At 46.6% G+C, this 12,785-nt stretch overlaps 1 protein-coding gene across 4 annotated transcripts in view; it reads left to right on the forward strand.

The window, feature by feature from the left end:
* The first annotated feature begins 777 nt into the window (after positions 1-777).
* rxraa (retinoid X receptor, alpha a) overlaps positions 778-12,785 on the forward strand; it is a 105,119-nt gene continuing 93,111 nt past the window's right edge. For all 4 annotated transcript variants that reach the window (XM_069705212.1, XM_069705227.1, XM_069705221.1 and 1 more), the window contains exon 1: positions 778-1,144. In XM_069705212.1, coding sequence (XP_069561313.1) covers positions 1,117-1,144 — 28 coding nt within the window. In that variant the 5' untranslated portion in view covers positions 778-1,116. The remainder of the gene's footprint in view (positions 1,145-12,785) is intronic.

Here is a 12,785-nt window from a genome sequence, read left to right on the forward strand (position 1 = left end):
TAACTGAGAATTGAATTTAAAATTCGGCTCCTCACGTACAAAGCCCTGAACAATCAAGCTCCACTTCATATCACAGCTGTCTTAGCACTCTATCATCTCAACACTGAGACCCAAGCGCTGTCAGTGCGGCTTCGCTTCTGGTACCGAGACTTTCCCGGATTAGATGGGAGGCAGGGCCTTCAGTTATTAGGCTCCTGTCCTGTGGAACCAGCTCATTTTTTTTAGTTTCTCTTTTGTTTTGTCATTTGTCATATTTTAGTGAGGTTGTTCTTTGTGTTTATCTGCACTTTGTGTGTTCTTATTTCCATATTTGTCTTTCTTTTTCGCGTCAATAAAACCGAATTGAAATTGAATTTCATGCTGTGGCAGCTTCTAGAGAAAGACGGGCAAAAAAAAAAAAAAAAAAAATTCTGCAGCGAGGAAAGACACTTGAAAAATCTGTCTGCTTCGCCAACAGCCCCGGTTCAACACATGTGACCAGGTTAAAATAACAGGAGATAAGCACTGAGGAGAATAAGTAGCTGCCGCTCAGCTGCGAGGGCTCCACGTGAACAAAACAAAACAAAACAAAAAAAAACTCTACCTCGAGGAAAAAAAAAGTAGACTTTTAATATATAGGATGAAACGTTCCGTTCATTCTTGTTTTTCCTTCTTTGGTGTTGTTCATTTCAAAGTTGACGGCGTGCCTCCGCTTTCTGGCTGGCGCGTCGCTGCAGCGCGGGCTGCGTCGGTGGGAGTACCCCCTGCGCGGGTCCCCTTTTGCAGTGCGGATCCAGTAGTTGGAGTTGTTGTACACGGAGCGCGAGAGGGAGAGGAGAAGGAGTGCGAGCGCAGCAGCTGAGTGAGCAAACAGAAACATTAGGTTATCTGCCGAGACTATCAGACATCGACCTGTCACTTTTACCGCTTAGAGTCAAGTCCTGTCTTCTTCGAGAGGTCCACCACCACCAGCAGCAGCAGCAGCAGCAGCACCACCAGCAGCAGCAGCAGCAGCAGCAGCGCCCTGGTCTGGTCTGGTCTGCTCGAGCAGCGCCGCCTGTGAAAGAAGAAAAAAAAAAACCCAAAACTCCCGAACGCGGTCGTCTCAGCTGGCATGAGCTAACCTACGAGTCAGACATGGAAACCAAACCGTTCTTGTCACTGGGTAAGTTTGTTTTGTTTCGTGACTTGCTGTGTTACGCGCGGTGTTTTTTTTTTGATAACACTTTCATTCGGCTGGTTAGTGTGAAAAGCGTCCTCGCGCTCTGTTGTCTTTTTTTTTTTTTTTGACAGCGCGTGGAGGAGCGAGTTGCCAAATTGATCAACATGTTTGGAGCGGTTGACGCGCTGGAGCGGTCGTTGCTTTATTTAATCTCTCCGACACGGACTAATAGCTCGAAATGAAAGCAGATATGCCCTCGCTGCGTTGCATATCTAATGCTGCTATTTGAGCTGATGACATGTCGCTTTGATACGGAGTGACATCGCTCGAGGGGCCAGGCGGCGTTCGCGCATACCTCGCGTGCGCTGCAATTCAATTTACTCGTTTGAACTTTCGCGTTCACCGGGGACACATTGTGTCCCCACCGCGAGACAAAAGTGTCAACCGAGGTGGAAGTTTGAGCTTTAACCACGTAGGACTGGAGCATTTGAAACATCACTGCAGAAACGGAGGGATTTTTTTTTTTTTTTTTTAAACTCAGGCAAGCAGTTCAGTTTTTCCTTTTTTTTTTTTTTTTTTTTCCTTTTTTTTGTGTGCATTTTTGTCCATGTTAAGTTAGCACATGTGTAGCACTTATGTTTTCAAGTCACTCGTTAACTATTTTTAGGAATATAAATGGAAAACTTTGCAAGCTTTATGTTTCTTTTTTTTTCGCGTGACTCGGTTTAATTTGCGACTGCATTTGTTTTTTTTTTTTTCCATTTTGAAAATGCAGCATAAAACTGCGCTTCAACTTAAAACTGGCCTCAAACTAAATTGCTCGATTTATTGAGGACAGTCTGGGCTCCAGATGAATGCCAACTTCATGTCAGTTACAGGTGACATAGGTGAGGACCTCAAGTCTTGAGACTTGAACAGAAGCCATTTTTTTTTTTTTTTTTGAATTAATAGTCCAGGTGATCTTCATAAAGATCCCAGTGTGTGAAGGGTTTGGCATTCTCAGGGAGAGTGGCAAATTTCACATTCATTTTTCATGCTTGTTTTTTTTTTTCCCAGGAGGTGGAGACTTAAATGAAAAAAATTGGGCTTTTATAAGAGTGTTGTAGTTTTTAAAATTTTTTTTTTTAAAGTTGCTAACACAGGATGTGTTGAAATACACGCACACACACACACACAAAAATACAATTTTGTTGTATATGAATAATATTGTTTCGTAGTCTCGGGCCAAGTCTGATTTTTTTAATTTTTTTTTTATTTTTTAGTGACGAATCCTTAAAATGTCCAGTTGAAAGACACGCAAGCGCTTTCACACTGTAAATCATTCACGCTGAATGCCGCTGTAAGTTTGTCAAAAGTGAACGGAGCAGACCCTCGTCCCCCCCCCCATCCCCCCCGTGGCAGAGACCAGCACGGAGCTGCAGGCCAGCGCTCTTATTGTGTCTGTTGCTCTTTCATGGGGCGGGTGGGGCGTCGTGTTACACCTCGACACGTACCGTCAGCTGCCTGTACGCACCGAGGACATTCACAGGGACTTCTGAGACACCGGGGCGGCTTTCTTTCTGTTAAAGGCCCCGCTCGCTGCCGCCGCCGCAACGCCCTTCATGTGGCTTCCCAGAAATACGCTAAACCGCCAGTGTTACACACACACACACACACACACACACACACACACACACACACACACACACACACACACACACACACACTGACGGGCTGTTATTACAGGTGCACCGTATTGTGTGTCCGCGCCGAAAGTGATTCAAGTTTCAGTTTGCCCAAACGTGCACCGGAGCAGCTCGCGACAGCACGGACAGCCAGGACAGCGGGGGTCTCCGATCTGGAAAGCCTCAGCGGTCGGTGTGAGGCCGGACGCTCGATGGCTTCGGCGAGGAGGAGCGCTTTTCCACGTGGAGGGGCTCGTCTTTTCCTCCAACGCTGTGTCAGCAGCTTTTTCGTCGCCCGCGGTCTTCATCTGTCGCTTCTTAAAATCGCCATTTCTATTTAAACCCGTTCCGTCGAAGGTCCACTCGAGCGCCGATTGTTAATTGGCCGCTTCAAGGACGCCGCTATCTACAAAGTCCTTGGGTTTATCGATTAGCCGCTCACTCAGTGTAATTATCTGCCGCGCCGCATTAGAAATTCTGACACGCAACTGTTTGAAATGACAGCGAGTACATTTTGCCGTTATGGATCGGTTGTCGGCTGTGATGACGACACCCTCTCCTTTTGGCACAGTAGGCTCGGTGCTGCGTGCCGACGTGCTGCCCGATCCCGCTAACAACTCGCCCCGTCTTCAATCCGACGTAAAGCTCTGAAGACTGAAGGGATGACATTGAAAGGAGAACGTGTCCTTTTTGTCGGTGTACTGCGGAGCTGATCGGGACAGCCCGTCGGGAAATACGCCAGTGTGGCTGTGAAAGGGGAGTTTTTGAACAGTGCTCAGCTGAAAGCCACTTTTGTTACGTCATTTGTCCGGAGGTATTGATTTACTGTTTGGCTGATTATTTTGTGGCAAATATGTCAGCGCCGAGGTAGTTCTCCGTAATGAAATCCCACCAGCTGAGTGTTGCACACGTCTGGTTTTTATTGGGTTTTATTGATTTCTTCATTTCCCTTATCCATATCAGAGGGTCTGAGGCTGTTGCTCATTACCTAGTTCAGGTTGTGAAGTGTTCGGAGACAAACCCGGGCAATTTAAAGCAAATTCACTGAAAGAGACTAATGCATGAAACGGAAAGCCATCGTTTGAAATGCATTTTGGATTCTGATTTCTTTCTGATCTCATTTTTGTTCCTAACTGAGAAAACGTCCAACTTTTTTTTGGTTTTTTTTGTAAGGAAGTCTTAACCAGTTTTTCTTCTTTAAATTAGTAGAACTTAATTGGCTCGTACATGTTTAACGAAAAAGAACTTGTCAAGTCTAACTTAAAGACTGGGACGATAAATCAGTTACACTTTAAACAGGGAATCGTCTATTTGTGATAGACATTTTATATACAAACTCTTTCTGATAGACGGAGCTCTATTCATTAAAACTTCGCCCTCCAACTGCCTTTGATAGATCGCCGTGTTAACACGAGTGAAAAGAGCCTGATTTCCCACTCCGAGGCCTGTTTTACTGCCTGCTGGAGGGGTGCGTGTTGTTTATCCTGCTTTCGATGGAACTGCTGTTTGGCGCTCCCTGTTTGTTAGAACATAAGGTTCCCCATCACACAACCTCACAGGCACGCACTTCCAAAATCAATGAAGTTCATGGTCTTTGATGAGAAAGTGAGATTTGTGTGTGTGTGTGTGTGTGTGTGTGTGTGTGTGTGTGTGTGTGTGTGTGTGTGTGTGTGTGTGTGTGTGTGTGTGTGTGTGTGTCGTGGGGGGTGGTACTGAAGGTTACATTCCTCTTCTGGCAGTAACTGAGGAACAAAGGTAATACTGGTAGAGGTTGTGTGTGTGCCGGGAGGTGTGTGTGTTAGTGTGTGTGTGTGTGTGTGTGTGTGTGTGTGTGTGTGTGTGTGTGTGTGTGTGTGTGTGTGTGTGTGTGTGTGTGTGTGTGTGTGTGTGTGTGTGTGTGTGGTGGGAGTGGGAGTGGGCTGGTGGAATTGCGCTTGCCAAAAGCATTTGGCCAAGTTTGTCTTTTACGGCCGTCCAGTTTTGTGTTCCTGATGTGATGCCTTTGCTCCCCTTTTGAGAAAAGGGGCTGCAGCTGTCATTTTTATTGGAGGAGTTTTATAGCGAGAGTTAATGGCTTAAAGTGACAGCTCTCTCTCTCTCTCTCCCTCTCCTCTCCTTTCTTTCTTTCTTTTTTTTTTTTTTTTCTCTCCCCTTTCTCTCAATCTCACCCACGAGGCCTTTAACTCGAGCAAATCAAAGAAAATGTGCTCTCCTTCTACGTGCTCCCCCTCCACCTTCCCCGCCCCTCACCCGTACGCACCGCCGTCCGAACCAAACTCTCCGACAGGAGAATAGATTCGCGCTCCCATCGTGAACGCGGCGAGAGCTCGCGGACGCGCGCGTTCTTCCTCCGTGGAATATCTGTTCCGGTCAGCGCGGGGCATTCATGACACTTCGCGGCTGAGAAGAAGAAGCGGCGTCGGCTTTCGGGTGAAACGGCGCCGACGTCGGCGTGCCGCGCTCTCCCTCCCCCCCCCCCCGTCTCCTCTGCAGCCCACACGTTGTTCTGTTCTAAACGTAGGACGGATCAGAAAAGCGCTCAAAAGGCTCGTTAATTATTTGTGTAAGGAGCCTCTTGCTCGCAGGAGGTCTTTTATTGATAATGGCCAGAGTGAACTTTACACCTCACACCTCGACCTTTGCTCCCCATATGCTCGATCATTTCAGGAATTCGCCTTCGGCATCCAATCTGTTGTTTAAAGTGTTAAAAAGACAGTGGCTTGTAGTTCTTTTTTTTTTTTTTTCCCTTTTGTGCCTATTTCTTTGATGATCTTTACGTTTCTTATTTCTATCCTTCGATGGTTCGTTTTCTCTCAAAGAATGCGCAATCTGATTGACTTTGATCGGAGTTGCGAGTGAGGTCAGTTCACACCCGGTCCGTCAGATGGTGGAAAAAAAACGGGCCTCCCAGAGTTCAAGGTGGCGTCTTCACGTTGCTTTATCGTTTCACCCCATCTACAATCTAAAGCGTGGAAATCTTCTGTGTTAAATGACGCTTAAAAAAAAAAAAAAAAAAAAAGGAGAAGCGGAGAATCTTGACATTTTAAACACCAGAACCAGAGAATATTTGCCGTTTTTGATCCACGCGTGCACCGAGCGCTAAACGTCTGGCGATCAAACGGATCTGGAACATTTACATTCACAGTTTAGATGAACAGAAGCTCGGTCGTTGCCGCGAGCGCTTTCCCTCCTCGGCGCTGGAGTCGTCTGAGCACCACCGGTCTCGGGCTTCACTGCGGGTCCTCCCGAGCGTCTGAATGGCTTTTCTGCGGGCTGGCATTATTCGGGCCGCGTACGGCCGCCACTCTTTTGAAGTGGAAACGGTCTCTGTGGGGATTTGACCAGATCGCTCTGGTAATTCGTAGCGAGGGGAAGGTCGGTTTGCCCTCCTCCAGCCAAGAACTCTCTTCTCTCTGTTCCGTGCGCATCGCAGAGCAAAGTAGGGAAAGACTCAGACGGTCGATGCACACCGAGATAAAAGAAAAAGGACACGGTATAAATAAAGAAGAAAGGAACAAGAAGACCGCTGCGTGTTGGCATTTTTGTCGCGACATTTAAAATGCTGCCAAAAACAGGAGCTGTTGGAGGCTAACTGCCCCTCACGCCTCCGCCACGACCCTCAAGTCGGCATGTTTTCAGCGATTTAAACAAAACAACAACAACTGTCGACTCGTCTTCTGCGATGGCGGTAATGCGTGAGAATATCTGGGCTGTTTGGCACTCATGACGTGTTCATTAATTATGTTGTGAGTGCGCGGGCTTTGATGGTTGTTCTCTGGGGACGGATGATGAATCAAGTGAATCTTGGATATGTCCGGCTTCTTCACGTCATCATACATCCTGACGCCTGCAGTTTTTTCCCACCACTAATTGTAATTGGCCCCAATGAGAACCGCTGATTTCTTTCTTTGGAAAAAACAAAACAAACAAAACAAACCCAACTATGTTGGTTTATTTCACTTGAAGCAGTCATGTAGATCGACGCGGAAGCTCATTTTATTCTCCGCGTCTAGACGACGCGTGACAGAAGTAGGAACAGACTCCGGTGGGCGGCTGCCGCCTTACGTGTGGTAACAACATGGATCCGTTACATTTGGTTGAAGTATCATCGGCGTGTAACGGCATCAAAAGCTGGAACGAGGTGTTTGATGGTTCTTCTCTCCAAAAAGAAAGAAAGAAGAAAGAAAGAAAAGAACGAGTCTACGGACTCCAACCGTGAGCTTTGTCGTTCTGCAGCCGTGTCTTCAGGTGAACACGCGTTACTCTACCTGCCGGTCTTCACCAGACACAGCCCGTGTGCGCCGCCGTGTCTATGTACATGTAAACACTCGCCGCAGCAGCAGAAACAGAAACAAAAACAGAGCCAGAGCCAGGTAATTAAGACTGTGTCTCGCGCCGCTCCATCGCACTTTCTTTTTGAGGTCACTGGCAGCGAGAGGAGGTGTCCCAGGGTACCCCACGCCCTCCCCCTCTACCCACCGCCACCGCCTTTAGGATTGTCTGTCACCTCGCCAGATGCTGGGAGGGGGGTGGTGGGGCTTTCACGCACCGCTGGGCACGGGGCCACGGAAATCCCACAGCATGCAAAACACCTCGGTCGTGTTCTGTGTGTGCATGTGTGACACTGTGCGAGTGGGTGGGTGTTTGGGTGGCGCAAGCAGGACGCGGCAGTTTCAGAGCTCCGTACGTTCACACCCGCGTGCCGGCAAACATCCGTCTGACTGATCGAGCAGCTCCGCCGTCTGTAGATCTGCACGTCAGATTGCTTGTTACCATTTTTAAAGCCCTGTGGTTAAATGCTGTATTTAGATGTCTTTCAGGCTCAGTTAATAGTTTCTTTAGTGTTTTTTTTTTTTTTTTTTTGGCATTGATACACTTTATATTAAATGCAAGGTTTGTCACATGAATACTCCGTGACGAATGTGAAGACAATCTGTAATTTTATAAAAGAAAGGTTTTGAGAAGGTTGGACGAGATTCGCTCCATTACCTGTCCATCGTTTTTCTTCCCCCCAGTATGTGGATTTATATTGGCATGAAAATGAGATGTGACCCCAACATGTCTCCCTCAGACTGTCAAATTCGGGACCAGTTCCAGCTCCCAAGTGGAAATGCAGTTATTTCTTCTTCAGGGGGGAGGGGGAGGGAAGTAATGCTGGCTTTGAACACACAGAGATGCTTTCATAGCTGGAAAATTAACTTATCTGGCAACGGCTGCGATTCAAATTAAACCATGACAGAATCAGGAGCAGTGGCCCGTGGCCACAAACACAGGTAGCTTATAATAGCCAATGACTCAGTTCTCTGAGGTCATGTTTTTACACTGTACACTTTCTCAGGCTACCTGTGGATGTGACAGTAATGTCTATGATGTACAAACCTTAGCCAGTGACGAACTCCACTTTGCCTCGTCACTATCGGTTTGTAAAACCTGACATTGTCTGAGGTAGTAAGACGTTATCTGACAGACATTTATTCATTCTTATTTTTCAGAAGCTCCACTTGAACAAACGTTCCTTTATTTTAACGTTGAGCTCGCCGGGCAAACGCAAGCCAAGATGTGTACATCTGCAGGGAATTAAAATGTAACATTGTCTATTCCTTGATGAGTAATGGAATATCACCATCAGCCCTGACGACCTTGTTTTCAGATACAAATATCATCGAATCCGTAACTATTTTCGTTTACTATGTGTTGAACTCGATCCACTTCCTGAAGCTATTTCTCTTCCCTGCCTTAAAAAAAAAAAAACTCCACATGAGTCTCTCTCCCTATTGAAACCACCTCTTCACCTTAGGATCTCCAAGATGCTTTGTGAACAGCCTTTATGAGGATGTAATATTCAACTTTAAGGGAGAATTCAAAGGAAGTGGCATTATTCTAAGTACTTCCTCAGAGTTTCATAACTTGGTCCAGATGACGCACTGTGGCGGGTTATTATGATGCTGCACAGCAATATACCGCTGCGAGACCTGCTTGTTGAGAATAATGGCTGCTGTTCTTGCATAATTGGATCAGAACAAATGCCACACACTCCAATAACATATTGTATGTACTTTTTGTAAGCTTGGACGCGGTCAGAGACAGAGATTGACCCTGTACACCAGGTGCAAATGGATGCGACTTGCAAGCAACCGTAGTTTTTACATTGCTTATAATAGGACTTTTACAGTAGCCACCTGCTATCGTGTTCTTTTTTTTTTCTGTAGTGACTTTTGCGCCGAGTATACATTTGATCACATTTCAACAACGGGGGGCCGGTCGTTGCTCTCACCAGGTTTTCACATTTGCATCGGTTTCTATCATGTTGTTTAGAGTCCCTGAATATCAGATTGCAGAATAAATCCTGCAAAATAAAGTGAGATTCACTTTCTTCTGTTTTCTTGCCCCGTTGCTCACAGATGTCCTGGTTTTATCATTTCGGAGGTTCTCCCCTCTTCATTTTTCCCTTCCTCGGAGTCCGTCCTGCTGGGACCGGGGATAGTTTAAGCTGCTGTCGAACCAGAGTATTTCCAGATACTGTAGGAGGGATCTCTCAAGACACCACGCATTAGAAAGTTTTCTTTGACTTTCATGTCCATCTTACAATAAAACAACTGGATTCAGGTTCAACTTTTTGCAAAGGGCCCTTTAAACCAGTCTGTGAGATCAAAGACTGCAACTGCAATTATGATGAACAGTAGATCCATTACAGGAACCACCAAACAGTGTCGGATTACTGACGGAGATGCAGGGATATTAAAAAGGATCGACACAGGTCAGCTCAGATTTCGACACGCAGCCTAAATATCTTTGTGTCTAACAAGCTGTTGCTTTCCTATTATTTTCACAAATTACCATGCACGAGAGCGAGCGGAGGGAAAAAAGGATAATACGTGAAGATAGCAGAGGTCCTCGGTGTTGTTGTTTTTCTCTCAGCCTGCAGTAGTGAAAGACCGATTAACTATTTGTTGACGCCTGCAGGTCTGGCGTGTTCACACATCCACCCGGACTGTGTCCTCCACACGCACACGCACACGCGTGTGCTGCAACACTCTGACTCTTGATATTGACAGTTGAACTTGCTGTACCAATTATTCCACCTTGAAGAGCACTGTGAAAAACAAAATGCTACGTTTCTGCGGTTGCCATTTGTAACCGTGTGACATTAATTTGGCTGTTCCTCCCTCCGTCTACCCGCAGCATTCAATTTATTTATTATAATCTATTTTAACATTTTACTGTCCCATAAAGGACATTTACTTCGCAGACGGGCCTTGCAGTAAAATCACACAGCACGGCCATTTAATACAAAACGACACAGACGACATAATACAAGACGGCCATGAAACACAGTAAAGCACTCCAATATAACCCCATCTTGACCACGGTGAGACCAAAATACAGGGGACACTTGTTTCCTTATTTTTTTTCTTCTCTTTGTTGAACTGAGCACCGCTACTTATTCCCTGAAGGTAGAATGGATGAATTCAGAAAGCGCATTAAGTGGTTACTGAGTGAATCTCACTCTTGTCGGTTGTAGAATTTGCTCATGTGCTTAATAGACTGAAAAAGGCCCTCACATTGTGCCACCAAGGAAAGAACTCTTGTCATGTAAATGGATTACGTACAAGGGTTTAGATCATCGCCGGAGGGGAGAGCATTTTTCTTGAACTTTCTTGCTCCTCTGACATGACAAATACAGAAACGCTGTTTAGGAGGAAGAAGTTGAACAACCAGGTATACTAGACGGGCGGACGGGGGCGGACGGAGACGGAGACGGGCAGGCAGGTGCTGGCCGTGTCTTTGTCATCAGCTCTCTGCATACCAGAGCGCTGACAGTTGCCCGCACAAACGGCTCCGACGAGTTCAAGTGTCACTTTTAGGATGCTTTCTTCTGTTTTAGGCCCGAGTGGGAAACGGGAGACGGCGGTCGATTTTTAAACAGGACAGATGGGAGCGCGGCGCTGCTGTTATTGCCCGAAAAATGTGCGTCCGTGTGTGTTTCTGTAGTCACGGCCTGCCCTGCAGCTGACAGTCACTTTCAAAATTCATCGTCGTTGGGCTTCTTTTTTTTGAAATATATATATTTAAATTGACTCATCACGTAGTTCGTTTTTTTTTAAATATTCAAAACAATTTACCCCAAGCTGTCGAGATAAGTGTTTTTTTTGTTGGGTTTTTTTTTTACATTCAGTTTACAAAAACATATAATATAGAAAACAGAGAAAATGCCAAGTTTGAGGAACTTGAACCAGAGCGCGTTGAGCATTTGTGCTCAATCATTACGATCAAAAATCCACGATGCTATTTTTTTTTTTTTTAGCGATAAACTGAAGGATTTGTCGCGCCACATTTTTTGTGTAACTCGAGCGTCGGGACGCGCTCGCACGCGCTCGCTCGCTCCTACGGTGCCGTGCGGACACGACGGGCCGACGCGGCGCGGAGTCCGAGAACCGGAGCGCTGTCTGGGAGACGGTGAGGTCAGGGGGTTGTGGCCGGGTCACGCTCGCCGGGGGGGGGCAGACATGACAGCAGACATGACAGCGATTGGGGGGGGGGACGCAAATCTGATCAGTGGTGAGTCTGGGAAAAAGGAAACGGGAACAAATGTTGTTTTTATTTAGGTCTTGCTTCACTCAGTGCGTGGCTTTGTTTTTGTTTTTTCCCCCCTCATCGTGCGGCTATTGTTAGTAACAGAGTTAATTGTTAATTGATCCAAAGAGCGATAAAACAAGGCAGCTAATCTCCCTCTCTCTAACACACACACACACACACACACACACACACACACACACACACACACACACACACACACACACACACACACACACACACACACACACACACACACACACACACACACACACACGGGCTGTAGAGAATGAGAGTGGATGTTTATTACAGGATCCTAGTGGATGCAAAGGAGCCCTGGGGGCTATTAAAGCCCTCACTTAAAAGGTACTATCAGGGAACAGTGATGTGGGCTGCTTGAAGGAGGAAGCGGTGGACGGGGCTGCAGACGGAGAATGAAAGGGAAGAAAGAGAAGTCCTTGGAACACCGTGCAGAAGGAGGGAATAAACAGAGTGAGCACATCTGGATTGCCTCAGCAGAATATTTGTGCAACATCTGGAAAAATTCCCTGGAATTTAAGGGTCCCCTCCTTTCATTTCAGTTATTTTTTTTTTTTCTCCTCTCCACTTCTTCTCCGTCCTGTTTTCTGCATCTTCAAAGTCTCTTACCTTCGCGCGGCAGGCACGTAAATACTCCCAAAGTAATGCATGTTGAGCCCTCGTGGACTTTATAGCAGGCCAAATTGGGCCCATGTGACCAACTCTCCTTTGTGCGGGGCTGGGCTAATTAAGTGGCACAGAAGTGAGAGGGCACCCGGCTGTGGATCCAGACTCTGGGCCAGGCCTGGGCCAAACACAACCCCTCATAAAAAGTGTGTTGGGGGGGGGGGGGGATGCCTCCACTTTCCACAGACGGTAAACTTTTAACTCGTAGCATTAAAAAAAAAAAAATAACCTCTTTGTTTTGTTTTCAACACAACAAGTTCTGGTGTTCATGAAAGAGCCACCATGTTGTGATTAAAACACCAACAGGCTCCCTTTGTGTTCTTTGGAACACAAGTTGAGCTTTTTCACGTCGTTTTGTTGTCATTGAAAAGGACGTACGGAGATCGTGGTCATGAGCCTCCCTTCGAGATCTGAAGTCCCACCGTGAACAAAAGAGCCTCAGTATTTAATCAAGCGCCATCACTCGCTTTGTCTCGCTCGGGTCTTCGAAGAGTCCACGGCGCTGCGTTCGAGGCCCTCACGGTACATTAGAGATGCGTGGCGGTGCTTTTTAAAAAAAAAAAAATATATTTTTTATCTCGTCTCCGCGGAGAGATCACAAGACTGGTTCTCTGTGCTCTCATCGCTGGCGAAGCCGGCCGGTGTTCGTTAGCGATTAAGATTCAGGGAGTGGGTTGGGGGGGGGGATCGGGGGGGGGCTC

Source organism: Brachyistius frenatus, unplaced genomic scaffold (assembly GCF_029030835.1).
Source record: "Brachyistius frenatus isolate BFR_SWC_R1_liver_20210118 unplaced genomic scaffold, ASM2903083v1 Contig_3, whole genome shotgun sequence".
Lineage (NCBI taxonomy): Eukaryota > Metazoa > Chordata > Actinopteri > Embiotocidae > Brachyistius > Brachyistius frenatus.